At 41.5% G+C, this 20615-nt stretch overlaps 1 protein-coding gene across 2 annotated transcripts; it reads right to left on the reverse strand.

Moving 5' to 3' along the window:
• Positions 1 to 1405: 1405 nt before the first annotated feature.
• Positions 1406 to 19831, reverse strand: pold3 (polymerase (DNA-directed), delta 3, accessory subunit). 2 transcript variants are annotated; one of them, XM_066699095.1, is made up of 12 exons: positions 19669 to 19831; positions 18736 to 18791; positions 18171 to 18273; positions 17678 to 17717; positions 15907 to 16039; positions 15485 to 15752; positions 15051 to 15123; positions 14646 to 14838; positions 14338 to 14447; positions 7743 to 7831; positions 7450 to 7528; positions 1406 to 3392 (listed from the first exon to the last, which is right to left on the reverse strand). In XM_066699095.1, exons 1-12 carry the CDS (start codon positions 19723 to 19725, stop codon positions 3187 to 3189), a joined length of 1407 nt encoding a protein of 468 aa, XP_066555192.1. In that variant the 5' UTR covers positions 19726 to 19831; the 3' UTR covers positions 1406 to 3186. The 2 variants fall into 2 exon arrangements, with proteins under 2 accessions (XP_066555192.1, XP_066555191.1); XM_066699094.1 differs by having other exon boundaries at positions 15051 to 15177.
• Positions 19832 to 20615: the final 784 nt, after the last annotated feature.

A 20615-nucleotide genomic window follows, 5' to 3' on the forward strand; every position in this document is an offset into this window, starting at 1 on the left:
AAATAGTCTTCGCAGCTTCAGAGTCTTTGCCATAGAAAGTAATTTATAAAACACACAGGCTACATAAACTCTTTTCACGCCTTTGAAATTTTCCATTATAACACACACACAATTCATACAACGGAATGTACAAGTACATTATCCTCCCAATAATAATATGGTCCTCTGTACCTGTCCATCAGCTACTCACAGCTCAAAACTTTAAGGGTTGCAGCAGGCAAAGCAATCCTGAATTGAATTTTAGAATTATTTCCCATCAAGAAACCCTATTTTTGGCTACAAACAGTACACAATGTAATTGGAGACAAATGAGGGAGGCTTTTATCTAACAGGAAGGGTGACAAACATAATTTCCTTTTGACAACTACTTATTAATTTTTTTATTAACATAACTTCAAGAGTTTGGACAGCCCTCATAGACATAGAGTTAATCGTGGCCTTAACGTGTCTGACTGAGGGAACGAGGACCTGGCCATGAAGACAAGGCCATCGTAACCCCCCGCCCATTAGGTGGAATGAGCCGAGGAGCTGCAGCAAAGTTGGAGTCCGGGGTGGGAGGAGGGACGTTAAGCAAGAAATGCTGGGAAAAGTGCCTTTGTTGCCAGATGCTCATGCTTGGGTGGGTGGACTCAGACTCAAGATGGAGTCTGTCCTCCTCACGAACTTTAAATCTCCATTTAGTTGGACTGACACACATAACAAAGTTACGCTTCTTCTGCACCGCCCCCTTTTCATGGTGGACAGACAATCAAAATCACTCCGGACCACTTCCGTGTCTCTAAAGCTCTGCATTACTCTACTATTTGCATTGCATTATTATTAGCAACATTTTCAACACTAATGTCATTTCAACCTTACAAAACGCTCAATTATCTGCTGGCGACCTGACAGTTCCAGGGAGTGTCAAACATTGGAACAGCTTTCAAAGAGCAGGAAATATTTTACTTTTTTTTTTTTAATGCATAATTCACAGCAGCACTATTTGGTCACAAAGCTTGAAAATATCACTGAAGTTTTCCCAGGCCATGTTATATTTCAGATGATCTCCATGGCTTTAGGCACCAGAAGAGGATACAACATAAAGCAGGGTTTGACTGGGCATAGTGTTATAAGCCAAGTAAAGGAATTCAACACAAATATTTATTTTGCTTGGCACAGAGCTTGTAATTTCAGTTCTGTGGCCCTAGATCAGAGACGTTTCATTTGGTTCTAAAGTGCGTTTGCAGATTCGCTGCATGCCAAGAGGTAAAACGTTTTTGTTTTTACAAATCACAACATGAAAGATGAGACCCATCCCAAGGCCAGGGCTGATGTCATGGCGAAACGTGAAACACTGCAAAAGGCAAATCACATTCAACCTTATCAAATAAACACCTCTTGCTAGAAACAATCTGGAGTCTGGTAATGAAATGTGTTGAGAATATTTATTTTATTTCTCACATTTTGAGCTATAAAAGAAAAAAAAAAAAGGGAAGCGAGAAGTCACAGCTGTATTTGGAAGCGTTGGAGAAGAGAATTCTCTGAGAATTCTGGTAAATCCATAATGCAAACAGTACTGCACCCGCCACCCCCTAATAAGACTGGAATCATTTCCAACCACTCCTCATAAAAGTAGGTACCTTAAGACCTTGATTAGAAAGTCCTGCTGGGAAACAAAGAAAACCACCCCAAACCAAAAACATCACCGCAATTTATTCCTGTAAAGAGTGGAAAGAGCTCCGTGGACTTCCATGCTGGCAGTCTTTAACTCACATATATATACACAATACAAAAAAAAAAAATGTAAACTTCAAACACGTAATTGACATACAAATCACAGAATCTGTCCACACCTCCTCAAACCCACGCTCCCATCCACAAACAAAAAACAGATTCTCACAGCAGAGGCAAGAGGGGGTTTGGGCAATCAAAATGGTCTGCTTACAATGTGTTACAAATTTGACTTATGTGATGCTCTTTACAACTATTCTTCAAAACAATGTGCTTTTTTTCCTTCTCGCTTCGCTTTTAACACCCTTTATGTGCCAGATCTCACAGCTTGTCATTTGATGGAAGAACACAAGACCAGGCTCTTTTTAGTGGAGACAGCAGAAGTACACATACAGTAATTTGCCTTATTAAATTTGTTTATGATTAATTTATTTTACTGGCAAAGCAAGTCACTAATTAAAAACACAGTCCCCACTATCTGAACAAAACATTTAAAAGGGAAACTACCATGTTTTGGGAAACACATTCTTCCTGGCAGAGTAACAACTGTAAGGGGGTATTCATAATTGATACCTGTCTCACTACACAGGATCATTATCAACAATTGGCCTTGCTGCAGTAAAGGATACCTGAAAATACTCAGTTTTAGTTAAAAACACATTTTACCAGTTTCATCCTCGGTTGAGTGATGCAAGTGCTCTGATATAGGCCATAACTTGTGGTCTTGATGTTATCTCCCGTTCACTGGGTCGTTCACCTACTTAACATTGTCAAGGGACTTGTCTGAAAGTTATGGCAGAATGAAGAAAAATGGGCAATTTGCATACACTATTTAGCAATGCCACCTAAGTCTATACGCAGTTCAAAATCCAGTTCAAATTTAGTTTAGCTGAGCGATTTCAGAATTCTTCTATAATTAGAATACAATCCCATTTTTCCTTTTTAAGGATAAACAAAGACTCTGAACTTAGACTATTTGCACAATTCCACTTGCTCTTTGAAAGAAGTTCACTTAATATATCACAAAACTCATAACTGATTTAATATGTGTGTTCACATCAAGAGTGCAGGCCAACATTATGCAAAACAAGAAGTGCTGCTGTTCCCTATCTGTGTAGTTTCACCAAAAATAAACAAACACCTTTACAATTTGCCAAAAAAAAAAAAATCCCAAATAAGAAGTTAATTGGGAACCGCTTGGGGGAGAGCACAGAATAAACACAAAATACACAGGACAGACAAGTATCCCATCGGAGCCTCAGTGCATCTTCACCACACATCAGGATTTGTCCTTTCCATGAACAAAGGGTATGCCAGCTCAAACGGTTACATCCACCGTCAAACACCACAGCTGTGTAAATGTTCTAGGAGAGACCCTTGTAGGAGGGTCCAGCCGAGGAAGAAATGGAGCCAAGTCACCATTAGTTCAATGCTTGTTCACAGAGGTAACAGGTGAGGATTTGGCATTTCCCCCAGCTACTTCTTCTGGAAGAATCCCATGATGGACACCTGCTTGATCACTTTGTTGCTGGCAGCGGCAGACTTCTTTTGGCTCTTCTTCTCCTCCTCTTTCTTGCCTGTGGCTGGCTTCAGGCAGGCGAGCTGCTTGGGGGGCTGCTTGCTGGACTTCAAATCATCCTCACTCTCTGAGAAGGACTCGCTCTCAAACCTCTTCTCTGTGACTGGAAGGCAAAGCAAGCACCATGCTCTTCATTAGCTTAGTATTGCTGTAATATATATACACACGTATATATACATACATACATATATATACACACACACATATATATATATATATATATATATATTATACATACACGCACACACACACATATATATATATACACACACACACACACACATATACACATATATATACACATACACAGTACTGTGCAAAAGTAGTGCTGTAAAGTTAGAATGCTTTCAAAAATAGACGTTAATAGATTATATTTATCAATTAACAAAATGCAAAGTGAGTGAACAGAAGAAAACTCAAAACATCAAATCAATATTTCATTTGACCACCTTGCCTTCAAAACAGCATCAGTTCTTCTAGGTACACTTGCACACAGTTTTGAAGGAACTGGGCAGGTAGGTTGACCCAAACATCTTGGAGAACTAACCACAGTTCTTCTATGGATTCAGGCAGCCTCACTTGCTTCTCTCTCTTCATGTAATCCCAAACAGACTCGATGACGTTGAGATCAGGGCTCCGTGGAGGCCATACCACCACTTCCAGGACTTCCTTGTTCTTCGTTACGCTGAAGGTAGTTCTTAAAGACTGTCGCTTTATGTTTGGGGTCATTGTCATGCTGCAGAATACATTTGGGGCCAATCAGATGCCTGAAGGTATTGCATGATGGATAAGTATCTGCCTGTACTTCTCAGCACTGAGGAGACCATTAATTCTGACCAAATCCCCAACTCCATTTGCAGAAATGCAGCCCCAAACTTGCAAGGAACCTCCACCACGCTTCACTGCTGCCTGCAGACACTCATTCGTGTACCGCTCTCCAGCCCTTCGATGAACAAACTGCCTTCTGCTACAGCCAAATGTTTCAAATTTGGACTCATCAGTGCAGAGCACCTGCTGCCATTTTTCTGCAGCCCAGTTCCTGTGTTTTCATGTATAGTTGAATCGCTTGGCCTTGTTGTCACATTGGAGATATGGCTTTTTGGCCGCAAATCTTCCATGAAGGCCAATTCTGAGCTGATGGCACTGCTGGACATCTTCCGATTGTGAAGGGAAGTAAGCATGATGCGTCTTTCATCTGCTGCAGTAAGTTTGATTGGCTGACCACTGTGTCTACGGTCCTCAACGTTGCCAGTTTCTTTGTGCTTCTTCAAAAGAGCTTGGACAACACATCTGGAAACCAGTCTGCCTTGATATTTCTGCCTGGGAGAGACCTTGCTGATGCAGTATAACTACCTTGTGTCTTGTTGCTGTGCTCAGTCTTGTCATGGTGTATGACTTTTGACTTTTGCAACCTACATATTGAATTGATGATCATTAGCACCTGTTTGATATATTTGTTGAATCATACACCTGACTATATGCCTACAAAATCACTCACTGTGTGCAAGTGTACCTAGAAGAATTGATGCTGTTTTGAAGGCAAAGGGTGGTCACACCAAATATGGATTTAATTTAGATTTTTCTTCTGTTCACTCACTTTGCATTTAGTTAATTGAGAAATATATTCTATTAACATGTCTATTTTTGAAAGCATTCTTACTTTACAGCATTTTTTCACACCTGCCTAAAACTTTTGCACAACACATATATCACACACACACACACATAGATATATACACCGATCAGCCATAACATTATGACCACTGACAGGTGAAGTGAATTACACTGATAATCTCGTTATCATGGCACCTGTCAGTGGGTGAGATATATTAGGCAGCAAGTGAACATTTCGTCCTCAAAGTTGATGTGTTAGAAGCAGGAAAAATGGGCAAACGTAAGGATCTGAGCGACTTTGACAAGGGCCACATTGTGATGGCTAGACGACTGGGTCAGAGAATCTCCAAAACTGCAGCTCTTGTGGGGTGTTCCTGGTCTGCAGTGGTCAGTACCTATCAAAAGTGGTCCAAGGAAGGAAAAGCAGTGAACCGGCGACAGGGTCATGGGCAGCCAAGGCTCACTGAAGTACGTGGGGAGCGAAGGCTGGCCTGTGTGGTTCGATCCGACAAGACGAGCTACTGTAGCTCAAATTGCTGAAAAAGTGAATGCTGGTTCTGATAGAAAGGTGTCAGAACACACAGTTTGTTGTGTATGGGGCTGTGTAGCCGCAGACCAGTCAGGGTGCCCATGCTGACCCCTGTCCACAGCTGAAAGCGCCTACAATGGGCACGTGAGCATCAGAACTGGACCACGGAGCAATGGAAGATGGTGGCCTGGTCTGATGAATCACGAGTTCAAGGTGTTGACTTGTCCTCCAAATTCCCCAGATCTCAATCCAATTGAGCATCTGTGGGATGTGCTGGACAAACAAGTCCGATCCATGGAGGCCCCACCTCGCAACTTACAGGACTTAAAGGATCTGCTGCTAACGTCTTGGTGCCAGATACCACGGCACACCTTCAGAGGTCTAGTGGAGTCCATGCCTCGACGGGTCAGGGCTGTTGTGACGGCAAAAAGGGGGACCTAAACAATATTAGGCAGGTGGTCATAATGTTATGGCTGATCGGTATATATATACACACATATATATATATATATATATATATACATACATATATATATATATATATATACATACATATATACACATATATACACACACACACACACACACACACATACATATATATACAGACATGCTCAAATTTGTTGGTACCCTTACAGCTTATTGAAATAATGCTTAATTCCTCCTGAAAAGTGATGAAATTAAAAGCTATTGCATCATGTATACTGGCATGCATTTGGTATGTCATAGAATAAAGCAAATAAGCTGTGGAAAAAAAAAAGAATTATTGCTCATTCTACAAAAATATTATAAAATGGCCTGCACACATTTGTTGGTACCCCTTAGAAAAGATAATACATAATTGGATCATAGTGATATTCCAAACTAATTAGTTTCTTTAATTAGTATCATGTCTCCAATCTTGTAATCAGTCATTCAGCCTATTTTAATGGAGGAAAGTAGTCAGAAAGCAAAGGAGAGAGTTGTCTGAGGAGATCAGAAAGGAAATAATAGACAAGCATGGTAAAGGTAAAGGCTTGATGTTCCTGTCACAACAGTTGCAAATATTATTCAGAAGTTCAAGGTCCATGGAACTGTAGCCAACCTCCCTGGGCGCGGCCACAAGAGAAAAATCGAACCCAGATTGAACAGAAGGATAGTGCAAATGGCAGAAAAATAACCAAGGATAACTGCCAAAGAGATACAAGCTGAACTTCAAAGTGAAGGTACGTCAGTTTCTGATCGCACCATCCGTTGCTTTTTGAGCGAAAGTGGCGAAGGCACCCATCAAACCTGAGACAGCTGGAGCAGTTTGCTCAGGAAGAGGGCCAAACTACCTGTTAACAGGTGCAGAAGTCTCATTGAGAGCTACAGAAAACGCTTCATTGCAGTGATTGCCTCTAAAGGTTGTGCAACAAAATATTACGGTGAGGGTCCCATTTTTTCATTTTTGTCCATGCATGAATGGTTGGGAAAGGGACTTACATTAAAATTGTCTACATACTTCTAGGTGTACAGCACTGGAAAACATAGGCGGAAATTATGTTGAGTCAAAGCTGCTGCCAAGCCTGTGATTTTTTTGTGTGTGAATTTTTACTATATTTATTTTAGAGCTCCAAATCACTGCATAACTTCATTTTGCTGCAGGTCAGAAACTTAAACAGGCATTAACCCAACATCAGTTAAATTTTCTGCTGATGATTTAATTTCACAGAATTATGTGTGGCTTTGGAAAGCCAGAGCAACTGTGGAAAATGAGCCAAGAGTGAAAATACGTATTTTTGCAAATAAATGGAGCAAAACGTGACGCTAACTCGCAGGAAACGGAGCAGGCTGCTGGGGGTTTTGTTAAAGGAAATTCTGTCCACCTAATTAAACATGTCAAAATAAAAACACTGGTTTCAGCAAGCAACATAATCTTGGCATAGCCAAGCATACGTGATCAGTCAAGGCTTTTTGCATGCGTTTTGGTATTCTTATGTTACAAAGCATCGCAGGGCCTCAGCGTTGCCGAGACTGCTGAAACAGTCCGCCTTACCTATGCATCCTTCGTCATCCATAAATGTAGAAGACTTCATGACCTTTCTCCTCTTCCTCCTCTTGGCTCCCACAGCATCCTGTCAGAGAGCAATATATACTGGTTCAGGGTTCATGTCATTATGCTACTAGGATTTGGAACCAACCACAACAGATTTTTTATGATCTCTGTAGTTTAACTGGAATTTCCACAGGATAAAACATACAAAAGGCCATTCAGAAGCCACCTTTTTTATTGTAACCAAAGAAACCAACAACACAACATAAACAAAAATGTCCGGAATGCATGCTTACCTCAGCATGAGAAATCGGCTCTTTCTTGACCTGTGCTTCAGGGCTTGGCGTCGGTGTCTCCACTACACATGCGGGCGAATCTGGAATCACTGGAACAGAAAAAATACAGCCCAGGCTAGTCACACCTCCACCTCCGTCTCAGGCCAGTGGCCACCGTTGTCGTCATGTTTTATACACAAGCCAAAACACTGCTTGATTATTGAGCCACAGTTAGTCTGTATACCTGGTAGGGCTGAGTATCAGCACTGATCATCGGACTCGAATTCGATTCACAAGGTCCCGATTCGATTTCGATTTAATTTTGGAATAATGTTAATTACAATACCAATATTACTGATAAGCAAGATTCTCTGAGAATTAATGCTATGAACTGCACAGAGAACCCTCAAACTTATATAAAATGGTAAATTACTAAAGATTAATGTTAAACATTGACAACCAGGCCCAAAACATTACATTGAATTGTAATTTATTTTGGTTATTTATATTTGTTAAATAAAAAGCTTATGAAATAATGGCAAATTAACCAAGTCTCTAAGTTGTCTTTCAAAATAGTACAAGTCTTAAAAAAAGTCACCACATGTGTAAACTAAACACACACACCTTACATTTTGCTACTCTATGTATTATACCTCAAAAGCTAAATTTTCTATTTTACTATAGTCTGTAATAAAATCAGTAAGCATTCCTCAACTTTCAAAATAGTGCAAGACTAAGTTTAGTGTGTGTGCCAAACAGCCACCTGTATTAAGGGGGGAGGAGCGATCATGTATTGAAGAGTGGGGGGGGTGATCGTGTATTGTTGGGGGTGCTTGTGGATCTTGTTAAGCCATGGTGAATGAGAGCGTGGGACGGAGCATGTGTGCTTGTGCTTTTTGTTGTTGTTTTTATTTTTTTTAATTTTTTCTTTAATTCATGCATGTTTGGCCAGGTGGCACCTTTTTTTCATTCACTGAAAAAATGCATAGATTTTAAAGACTGATCTCGGGATTTTAAGAAACAATATTGCCCAAACCAGAATCCCAATTAATGGGAAAATCAATATTTTTACCCAGCCCTAATACCTGGTATTCACATTCTAGTTTAATAAACAATACAAACTAACTATCTCATCCCAAGCCAGTTCCTGAAATTGCCTTCTGCTACAACAACATCAAGCTACATCTTATCCTTTACGTTTCCTCCAAGGTCTGTGACGTGTTCATTTTAATGTTCTGCAAAGGGCACTTGCAGGAAAATGCAGCAAATATAAATAAATGCAGCTCAATGTCAGAGTATCAGGCTGTCCAAATTGCAGTTATTTTTCATAAACATACCAGTTCTCACTTATAGCATCTTGCCCCAGGTAGCTCTGGTGCGAACTACACAAGGCATTCAAAACCGATGTTGGAAAGGTATTACGGAGTCCACTGTCTGAATAATTAGGCCGAATTAAGCTTCCGAGTACGCAGACGTTCACATAGGTATCTGCCACGTAACGCTAATGCGTGCATAGGGGGCCAATGTCGCATTTAGCAAATCAGAATCTACAGAAAACGAAGAATCACAGAAACGGAAACCCGTTTTCTATGGTACAGTTTGTGTACATAACCTTTATTGCACAAAATTTTCGTGCATGAAATACTATGCACGTGCTATGAAATTAACAATATCTGATTTTTGACCACGAAATGAAATGCAATTTTTACAATTTGAGCACATAATTTTTCCTTACATAATTTTGTGGATATAATGCATACTCGGGTGCTCATTCTGTCCACGGAAGACAAAGTACATTTTACTTTTCATCAACAAAATTGCTAAGCACAAATTTGTAGGACAAAATACTCCTTACGTGCCAAAATACTCATTATGTCCATGAAGGCGAGGTTCCAGACTAAGAGCGATCCACCCAAAGACCCCCATGATGGTTACTATAAAGAGCAAGAGAACCTCGCCCAGAACAGGGATACCAGGACCCACCCCTGGAGCCAGGCCTGGGGGTGGTGTTCGTCTGCGAGCGCCTGGTGGCCGGGTAACCTGCAGAATCCGGTCGGGCTTTGCTCGAAATTGCTGCGTAGAGCTGCCTTGTGGGCCCACCACCCGCAAGGCGAAGTGTGGAGGTGTGCAATGCCAGATTGACAGCAATGGAGACTGGCTTGTGGGACGTAGAATGTCATGTCACTTTTGGGGAAAGAGCTGGAGCTTGTGGAGGAGGTAGAAAAGTGCCGACTAGATATAGTTGGTCTCACCTCCACGCATAGCATTGAATCTGGAACCTAACTTCTCGATCGGGGGGCAGTCTCTTTCCTACTCTGGAGTGCACCCGCATGAGAGGCCCTGGGTGGGTTTGGGGATACTCACAAGTCTCAGGCTGGGTGCCGCACAGGTGGAGTTTGTTCCTGTAGACGAGAGGGTCGCCTCGATGAGGCTTCGTGTCTCAGAGGAAAACTTTGACTGTTGTCTGCGCTTATGCGCCGAACAGCAGCTCGGAGTATTCGGCCTTCTTGGAGAAGGTGGGTATGGTGCTCGATAGGGTGCAACCTACAGACTGTAGTCTTATTAGGGGACTTCAATGCTCAAAAAAGGGAACGATGGAGATAGTTAGATTGGGGTGATTGAAAAGAATGGCCTCTCCGATCTGAACCTGAGTGTTGAGTTGTTAATGGACTTCTATGCTAGTCATGGATTGTCCATAACGAACACCATGTTCAAGTACAAGGATGCTCATAAGTGTACATGGTACCAGAGCACCTTGGGCCGAAGGTCGATGACTGACTTTATAGTTGTATCATTGGACTTAAGACTGTATGTTTTGGACACTCGGGTGAAGAGAGGGGCAGAGCAGTCAACTAGTCACCAGAGTCGATTGAGAGGTACCAGCTGGCCAAGAGGGATACAGCAGCAGAGGTCATGAAAGCGAAAGCTCGGGTATGGGAGGAGTTTGGAGAGGCCATGGAGAATGACTATTGGACAGCTTCAAAGTTGTTCTGGCAAACCATTTGGCGCCTTAGGAGGGGACAGCGCCCAAGCTGTTCTCAGCAAGGGTGGGGAAACACTGTCCACTACTGTGGAGATCGTTGAGAGGTGGAAAAAATACTTTAAGAAACTGCTCAACCCGGTGGACACGCCCCCTCCTTGCAGAAGGCAGTGCTGGATATCTCCAGCGAGAACGGATCTATCGCTGGGGCTGAGGTTGCTGAGGCGGTCAAGGGCCTCTGCGACAGTAAAGCAGCAGAGGTAGACGAGATTCGTCTGGAGATGTTGAAAGCGCTGGACAGTGTTGGGGCGGCGTGGCTAACACGCCTCTTCGATGTTGCATGGAAGGCGGGTACAGTTCCTCTGGACTGGCAAACTGGGGTGGTGGTCCCCATCTTCAAGAAAGGGGACCAGAGGGTGTGTTCTAAATAGAGGGATCACACTCCTCAGCGTCTCTGGTAAAGCCTATGCCAGAGTGCTGGAGAGGAGACTTCGTCCGTTAGTTGAACTTGATGTTGTGCTTCTTGCTCCATCCGACTGTGATCTCCGACATGCACTCGAGCGTTTTGCTGCCGAGTGTGAAGCGTTTGGGATGAGAATCAGCACCTCCAAGTATGAGGTCATGTGGTTGTCTCTCGGAAGAGTGGATTGCTCGCTCCAGGTTAGGGGGGAGCAGCTGCACTTAGTGGAGGATAGGGCTGTGCGATATGACTTAAAAATAATATCTCTGTATTTTTAGAAGTTTGAGCGATACACGATATATATCTCTATTTCTTGTTTTTATCCAATCAAGCCACAAAATAAGACCAAAGACATTCAAACTACAAGTATTTCGTTAATCCTTCAATAAGCAAAACTAACAAATACTACATGTAGGCTGTCATGGTAAATATATGCAGAATGCAACATTACAGCGCAAGTGTTATGTGATTACTATTACGTGTGTTATGTTGTTATGGGATATATATATACATATGTCATATATATATATGACATATGTATATGTCATGTGTGTGTGTGTATAATATATATATATATATATATATATATATATACACACACACACACACTCACCTAAAGGATTATTAGGAGCACCATACTAATACTGTGTTTGACCCCCTTTCGCCTAAAGTGTGCCAAGAAAACATCCCCCACACCATTACACCACCACCACCAGCCTGCACAGTGGTAACAAGGCATGATGGATCCATGTTCTCATTCTGTTTACGCCAAATTCTGACTCTACCATCTGAATGTCTCAACAGAAATCGAGACTCATCAGACCAGGCAACATTTTTCCAGTCTTCAACTGTCCAATTTTGGTGAGCTTGTGCAAATTGTAGCCTCTTTTTCCTATTTGTAGTGGAGATGAGTGGTACCCGGTGGGGTCTTCTGCTGTTGTAGCCCATCCTCCTCAAGGTTGTACGTGTTGTGGCTTCACAAATGCTTTGCTGCATACCTCGGTTGTAACGTGTGGTTATTTCAGTCAAAGTTGCTCTTCTATCAGCTTGAATCAGTCGGCCCATTCTCCTCTGACCTCTAGCATCAACAAGGCATTTTCGCCCACAGAACTGCCGCATACTGGATGTTTTTCCCTTTTCACACCATTCTTTGTAAACCCTAGAAATGGTTGTGCGTGAAAATCCCAGTAACTGAGCAGATTGTGAAATACTCAGACCGGCCCGTCTGGCACCAACAACCATGCCACGCTCAAAATTGCTTAAATCACCTTTCTTTCCCATTCAGACATTCAGTTTGGAGTTCAGGAGATTGTCTTGACCAGGACCACACCCCTAAATGCATTGAAGCAACTGCCATGTGATTGGTTGGTTAGATGATTGCATTAATGAGAAATTGAACAGGTGTTCCTAATAATCCTTTAGGTGAGTGTATATATACACACACACATACATACACACACACACACATACACTGGTGGTGGTGTAATGGTGTGGGGGATGTTTTCTTGGCACACTTTAGGCCCCTTAGTGCCAACTGGGCATCGTTTAAATGCCACGGCCTACCTGAGCATTGTTTCTGACCATGTCCATCCCTTTATGACCACCATGTACCCATCCTCTGATGGCTACTTCCAGCAGGATAATGCACCATGTCACAAAGGTCGAATCATTTCAAATTGGTTTCTTGAACATGACAATGAGTTCACTGTACTAACCTGGCCCCCACAGTCACCAGATCTCAACCCAATAGAGCATCTTTGGGATGTGGTGGAACGGGAGCTTCGTGCCCTGGATGTGCATCCCACAAATCTCCATCAACTGCAAGATGTTATCCTATCAATATGGGCCAACATTTCTAAAGAATGCTTTCAGCACCTTGTTGAATCAATGCCATGTAGAATTAAGGCAGTTCTGAAGGCGAAAGGGGGTCAAACACAGTATTAGTATGGTGTTCCTAATAATCCTTTAGGTAAGTGTATATATATATATATATATATATATATATATATATATATATATATATATATATATATATATATATATATACACACACAAGTTTAAAAATAGCTGATGTTTTAATAAATCTTAAATGCGGGGTGCCTTATCCCAGGGATTTTATAATTATCCGGTCAAGGAAGGACAGCAGCTCCCGTCTAAAAACAGTTCATATTTACCGATGTCTCAAAAATTATTTATTAGAGAAAAAGTGAACATCATAATGCTTACGCGTTTCAACTTATCTTCCTCAGAGCACATATATAAATATACACATTATGATTTACTATCACATAACAACAATAACACAAGTAATAGTGATCACGCAACACATGTGCTGTAAAATGGTACAGATTCAGGAAGATTTAGCACAGCCGGGTTTATAGTGGCGCATTAACATCTGCAGGACAGAGACATTTCTCCTCTGACTGTCGCGTCTCGATTCTACTTACAAGTACAGCACGTTGTTAATACAAAATAGTTATTATTATTATAATAATACTACTACAACTGTTGAACCACTTCACCATCTTAATAAAAATAAAATTATACTTTCTGCATGTGTTTGCATTGCTTTCCAATTCATTAAAATGCAAACAAACGTTTATAAATGTTATACAAATTATATCAATCTAAATTAGCGGGGGTGGGGGTGCTTGCAGATCGAGTTTAGCCCGGCAACGAGAGCGGGGTGGAATCTGTCGCTGGGGAAAGGGAGGTCTGGTCTGCCCTGCTTAGTATGCTGCCAGCGTGACCCTCAACAGGACAAGCGGTGTAGATAATGGATGGATGGATGGATGGATGGTTTGAAGACGTGTGCATTTCGAGGGACAAAATACTCATTATGTGCACGAAATTATGAATGAAATGGCACCCCACAGTTTTGCGAGACCTCTGCACATGTCCAGGCCAGATGAGGGGCGTTTCGTGTATGAGGTAGATGCATTTTAAATGTCACCACATCATTTTTCTCACCTGCTGCAGCGTCTACAGCCATACATGATTGTACAACAGTCGGCCTACCACTCGCCAATAAGCACAGCTGAGCGACTGGCCATGGCTCTCAGAAGCTCCCTGCTCAACCAGTGTTTGTTTGACGCATAGGAATGATATGTGCGATGCGTTGTTGGGGTGAATGTTGCTTAAGGGAGTGACACAAGAGTAGCTCCAGCATGTCTTACCCTCATCGTCGCTGCTGTCCAGCTGCGGCTTCTTTATTCTGCGTCTTTTCTTCTTCTGGCTCTTAAATTTCTCATCTTCGCTATCGGAGACCTCGAGTCTCTTTGTCTTGCTGCTTGTAAAACATAAAAAATAAAAATAACAGTAGTAATAATAATAATAATAATAATAATATTGTTACTTTGCTGTGAAATGTCTTCTTGCATGCATTCTATGTATGCAGTTCCTAAAAAGAGGAGTGAAATCGGTCATATTCTTAGCATGCATTTAAATTACAAATGATTGAATATAGCTGCGTTGATCCACACACCTTTTACTGTCCTTGCTTTTTCTGGCCATATTGCCAGAGCTCTTGGGCTTCTCTTCCTTGATCTCCACAACTGGCTTGTCCGGCCTGCTTGAAGATGGCTTTTCATCCACTGCTGAAGACTGAGGAGCCCCACCCACTTCTTCCTTGATCACCTTCTCCGTTTTCTCGGTGGAAGTGGATGATGTTGCCTTACCTACAGGTGAAGACAGCCATTCACATATGGTTATCCATCAGACAATTTTCAAAATGAAAGTGTGTACAGAAGATACTACGCTTCTGTTTGCTGTATAAGCCCTTGTCCCCCCCATAGGAATCACACGCACAGAGTCAGTTTTAACAGGGGTGAGAGCACAGAACCATGCTACAGACAAAAATCACAAAAGAATTAAAAAATTTAAAACTCACTTGCTGCTGCTTTCCCAAAGAAGTTACTCATGGAATTGGATTTGCTGGTTGATTTATTTTTAGGCACCTCTGCCTGTAGGAAATCAGTATCAACAACATCAACATTATCCAGAACTGTGATACTACCCTGCAGGACAGACAAGAGCGGCCTTTCACTGTAATCCACTGCATTACAGCAAGGCCAAACAACAGCCTAAACTCTACACAAAGCTACACGTGATCCAGCTAAGTCAGTAGAAAAGCAACCCTAACTGTAAAGAAAGACTACTTTTACAGAGGACTCTAACCCTATCCCTAGCCTGGACCAAAATGTAACTGTAATTTGATCACCTAACTTTGTGTGCTGAATCTGAAGATATTTAAGCACTGACAATACTGCTTCCTTGGCCTAGATCACACACATCCACACAGAGGTAAAAAGTCAACAGACGTACAGCCCCCGTGTCTTCCTTGACTTCCATTTTCACTTCGGTGTTTGCTTCCTGGGACTTGGGGGAGCTTTTGGCTGTGAACATTCCCATGATGCCTTTGGGCTGTTGGCTGGCCGGCTTTGAAGTAGGAGCACTGTGCCCATTCAGGGCTGGCTTGCTAGCGGCCTGCTGCCCCTCCGAGGCAGGAGGGGTCCCTTGTGCTGCCGCCTGCACACGCAAGATCTCAGCCGAGGACATGGGAACCGCATTGGCACACTGTATGGCACTGTACCTGCGTGCAAGGGAGGGGGAGGAGGATTTTCAAGGGTCCATTTGTACTAGGAGAAAGTGTATATTTAAGCTAGGTGTAGATGCAGTGTTCAGGAAAATGTATAAACCAAAAAATACACCATCTGGAATGTTATTTTCCAGAGATGGAGACTCACTTGCTGCAGTTCTTTAGATTCTCTTTGACAGTATCGTAATCGGTGCTGAACAGGGGCCCACTGTCCTTCAGCACTGCTCTCTGCACACTGTACACATGCACGCTGGCAGGCGTGACCATCTTGGATTTCACATCTGGAAAAATGGGAATGATGGAACATAAAGACACAGGAGAAAGCAGTGAAAACCAAACTGTTTGACATAAGAGTCTCCAAGGACTTAATTTTCATCTGAGGCCATTTAAAAAAAATTGCATGACAATTTCTCGCCATCATTCCTGCATAGCTATGCTAGTAAAACACCCCCAGCCCCCACAAATTAGGAATAACACATTGTTAACTGTATATATTACAATTGCATACTACTAGGCATCTGACCCAGGATATGTTCCATTTTAAAGAAATTCATAATTTTGTATGTGTTTTGGCTCACTTTTTCTCCTTATGGGCAGCGCCATTTTGTGTTTCAAAATTCCAACACTAATGTTTTGCCAACAAAGACAAAGTTCACTCTCAAACAATTATAAATATTTAAATTATCGCACTTGTTGTTTTTCATTACAATAAAGTACTTCAAAGTTTGAGTGTGTGTGTGTGTGCACGAGAGAGAGAGAAAAGCAGATTTCTTTTATGGGAAATAATTGGTTGACAATATGCATTTTAGCTGGCATTTTGTTTGTGTTTTTCCCATTCTTCTGTTTGCAGTAGGAAAAGCAATCGCAGCATCCATTGCAACCAGGAAGTCTTGTTTTATTTTATTAAAAAAATGTTGAGCATGTATGTCCGTGAGGAGGATATTTTGTTTTCTTTCTGTTCTTTTGCATTTGCTGAAAAGCCTAACTAAAACTCCAGAAGGCACCTTTTCGTCTGTAGCTACTCCCTGTTTTCCCTGATTAAAAATTAACCTGTCACAATGTGTATGAACTCGCTGCACTGAATATACAATATTACTGGACACTCAGTACCTCAAAGTAAATCATCCCATTTTTAACAGGACACTCACTGACAAATAGTTTATTATAAACTAAATAAAACTTTGACTGCCAATCACAAAAAAGTTTAAAAAGTTTTATCAGTATGAAGCTTGTTGGTATGCGAGTTTTGATCTGACTCGACTTTCCTTGAATTGTTTTGTTAGCCACTCGTTAATTTTGCTTTGAGAAGTGCCTACTACACAACCTGAATTTGTTGGACCTTTTAACAGACTGAACGCGATCAAGAAATGTGTCGATCGGTCTGACGTCAGTACCCATGTTGACAGCCCCGATTGGCAAGGGGAATAATTTGACATCCTCCTCATAGTCGTCTTGATAATCACTTTGGCTTTTTTACGGCGTCCACTGTGTTGTGTGCAGCTAAAAGCCACACAGTGTGCCATGTTTGTGACAGAGACGGTGAGCGCCGCTGCCCCATCAGCTGTCAGTGTCAGACAGACACCCATCCTCACCGCACTGACATCACTGATTGTCTGCTAGAGAGAAAATGGCGACAACCTCTCTGTTCATAAATCAGTTTTCCTAAATATATATTCTCTCTAGACTATTTTCGACATTGCCATTTAAAACAATACACACAGCTAACATAGTTAAGATTTAAAAAAATGAGGTGCAGTTCCCCCTTTTTAATGGAGAAGGAGGTTTAACCAGATACCCCAGAGCAGTTTAATGCAGATGCTCAGAGATCCAGCTTCATCCTAAATAAAACCATTTGAATCTGGGTTTAGCCTTAATAATTATATTAGTATAAAAATAAGTATTTATTTAAGCAAACTTACCTTCAAGCTGATCTTCCCTCACTACTGCCACCTTGTGACTCTATAAAGAAAACATTTTTTCTTTGAGAAATAGATAAAAGCAAAGTCTGAAGGGTGTTTGGTGTCGGGGGGGGGGGGGGGGGGGGGGGGAAATAAAATTTCTCCACTACACAGTGCCAATTGTGCCCAATAAGAACCCACGGTGTACAAAGTCAGCCAATGCACCCATCCTATCTTAGAGCCCAATCTGAATCTCAGCGAGTAACACCAGGTGCAAGTATCACCACTAGGTGTTTTCACAGTGACTGTAATAAATAAACACAGTTCATATATTATTTAAAACTATCAGGCACTGCATGCAAGCACTGAAAATGATTATTCTTGTAGATTTAATAATTTGCATAGATCTAGTCTAAAACCTACTGGTTAATTGTGTGTGGACTACTAATAATAACAGCAGCTATGAACTTAAGAGTCAGCTTCTTCCTGTGCCAGCTCCACAGGTCAGGCTTACCGTGCTTCCATTCTGTGTGAATTTACCCGACACCAGGTAAGTGGCATGCAGGCGAGACGCTGAGCTCTCCTTCCGCTTCTGGTCTAAGTAGTGGTAAAGCATTCTGGAATTTTGAAACACAAATAAGGAAACAATAAAAGAATATCACTGTTGATTAAAATAAACAAAAAAGTAAGAAAGGTATTGTTATTCTACAGTAACAATACAGGTATATATAATTGGGATTACATTACTTTTAACAGTCAGAGAGGTTGAATAAGCAAAAAGTAGGAGATTGTTTACTTTAAGTAGAAGTTTGATCCCCCCCCCACCCCAATAATTGCAATGGCCTTAACCCAGTTACCATCATCACATCTGATGTTACCTACAACACAAGAGCTGGCCTTTGTCAATCTTGGGGAGCAGAGCTAAACTAGCTACTGTGCACTGAAGCCGACAGCGAAGGCGTAAAGCTCAGAGACAATGCATTTACACATTTTGGGGGTCAGGGTTAAATGCACAACAATTTAACTGGTATTTCACACGCTTGCTTAGGAAACAGCAAGGGACAGAGCGGGTAACTCACTGCTTCGCCTGGTTCACGTGTACCCCCAGAGTGAAAGACAGCCATTTGTAGGTGACCTATACATACAGAAAAGAAAAAGCAGGAACAATCAGAGATGCTAACACCACAAGACTCATATTGTATCATTTCAAGAAAACAACAACAATTGACCATTGCACTAAAAGCACACTCACAGACAGAAACTAACAGGGTTGGGATCAATTCCAAATTCCAATTCCAATTATTTTCCCCCTTCAGTTAATACGCTGTACTGGAAATGGAACTGGAATTGGAATGGCAAACAGGAATGACAAATTTAAGTGCAATGGAAAAGCTTGAACAGCTCTGCACACTAAATTGTACCGACTTTCCTGGAGTCAGTTTTACATATCCAAATGAATAACGCACAGGAAAGGCTTGACTTTACATGCAGTACACAGGCGTAAATAAATAGAAAGTCAATGTTTGTTTTGTTTTTCTCTTCGTGTGCTTTTAAAATCCATCCTTTCCTGCTCGTTACAGAAACAGAAATGTTAAATACTCGAAAAACATCTACTGTCGAGGGGGGAAAAAGAGGTGCTGGACTAAAGGAATCTCTATGGAAATGTAGAGTATTCACGGGCGCACACGGAGCGCTCCACAGACCCGGCGCACATTGACATCAACACGTTTCCGCATCGCTGTACGCGCAGGTGGGAAGACAGCTGCAGCAGCCCCGCCATACATCGGCTGGTAACGCTCAGTATGAAGAGATGCGAGGCTTTTTCAGGTTAAGTTTTAAAGCGTTAACACAGTACACGAATGCGCTCATTATCTCTATACAGCCAGGCTGTGTTCTCTCGGTGGGACGTTTAAAATACTTGGCCTGTTTGGATAACGCACAGGCGGGTGACTACAGCAACCACACAGTGGCGTAACTGAAATTAGAAAGGTAAAAATAAAAAGCTTACTTACGATTTTGTTCTGGTCATGGACATATTCGTCAATATTCTCTAAATACAGCTCATCCATGGTGCCAGTCGAGGCTGTGAGGAGTTATTTCCCGCAGTCTGGCTCTCCCTGCGCGTTTCAGGCGGGAAGCTTGTTTTCCTGCTGCTTTCCCCACGCGACATGTGGGGTCAAAGGTTATCAGGGCGTCTCCTTAGAAACTGTAAACAACTCCCGCTACGGAAAGCTGACTAGCTCAGAACACTTTGTAAAGCTACCGTCTACTGAAACGCATATTTCATTTTTTAATTTCTATTATACTTTTGGATATATACACCATATATTTATGTATTTATTTATTACAGGCTATTAGTGTGGTTTATGGGGAGATTAATTACCAATCTATCTTGTGGGTGCAGTAACTGTATAGAACATCTCTAACAAGAAGAAATACATTCTTTCTTAACTCAATATAATTACATTCGATTTTCAATATTTAAACATTTATGCATAATGTTGTGAACATTAATTAATAATTGACACAAAAGAAAACATGTATTGGAATATATATTTTAATGCAATACAGAATAATACTATAGCATACATTATTCAAAATAACAATATATCAAGAAAATGTAGGTGTTGTCACACACTAAAACAACGATGTGGATGAGTTTTCATCCATAAAGGCATAGAGTTTTAGAACAAAAAATACTTTTTTCTGATTTTGTCTGAGAATTAATAAGTGAAAACAAGTAAGATTATGCACTGTAAAACAAAAAATAAAACCTTAAATTTCAAGATAAATGTGCTATGGCCCATAGAAGAGATTTTATCTTGTGTGCAGACTTATTGCAAGGTTTCCAATTGAGAGCCCTATACTGAAATGGTTCTTTAAGAATGCTTCTCTGCATGAAACAGAAAGAGGCTGACTATCCAGGTAAGCTAGGAGCCCGATGGTAGATAGAACTCAG

This window comes from Amia ocellicauda, chromosome 3, assembly GCF_036373705.1.
Source record: "Amia ocellicauda isolate fAmiCal2 chromosome 3, fAmiCal2.hap1, whole genome shotgun sequence".
NCBI lineage: Eukaryota > Metazoa > Chordata > Actinopteri > Amiiformes > Amiidae > Amia > Amia ocellicauda.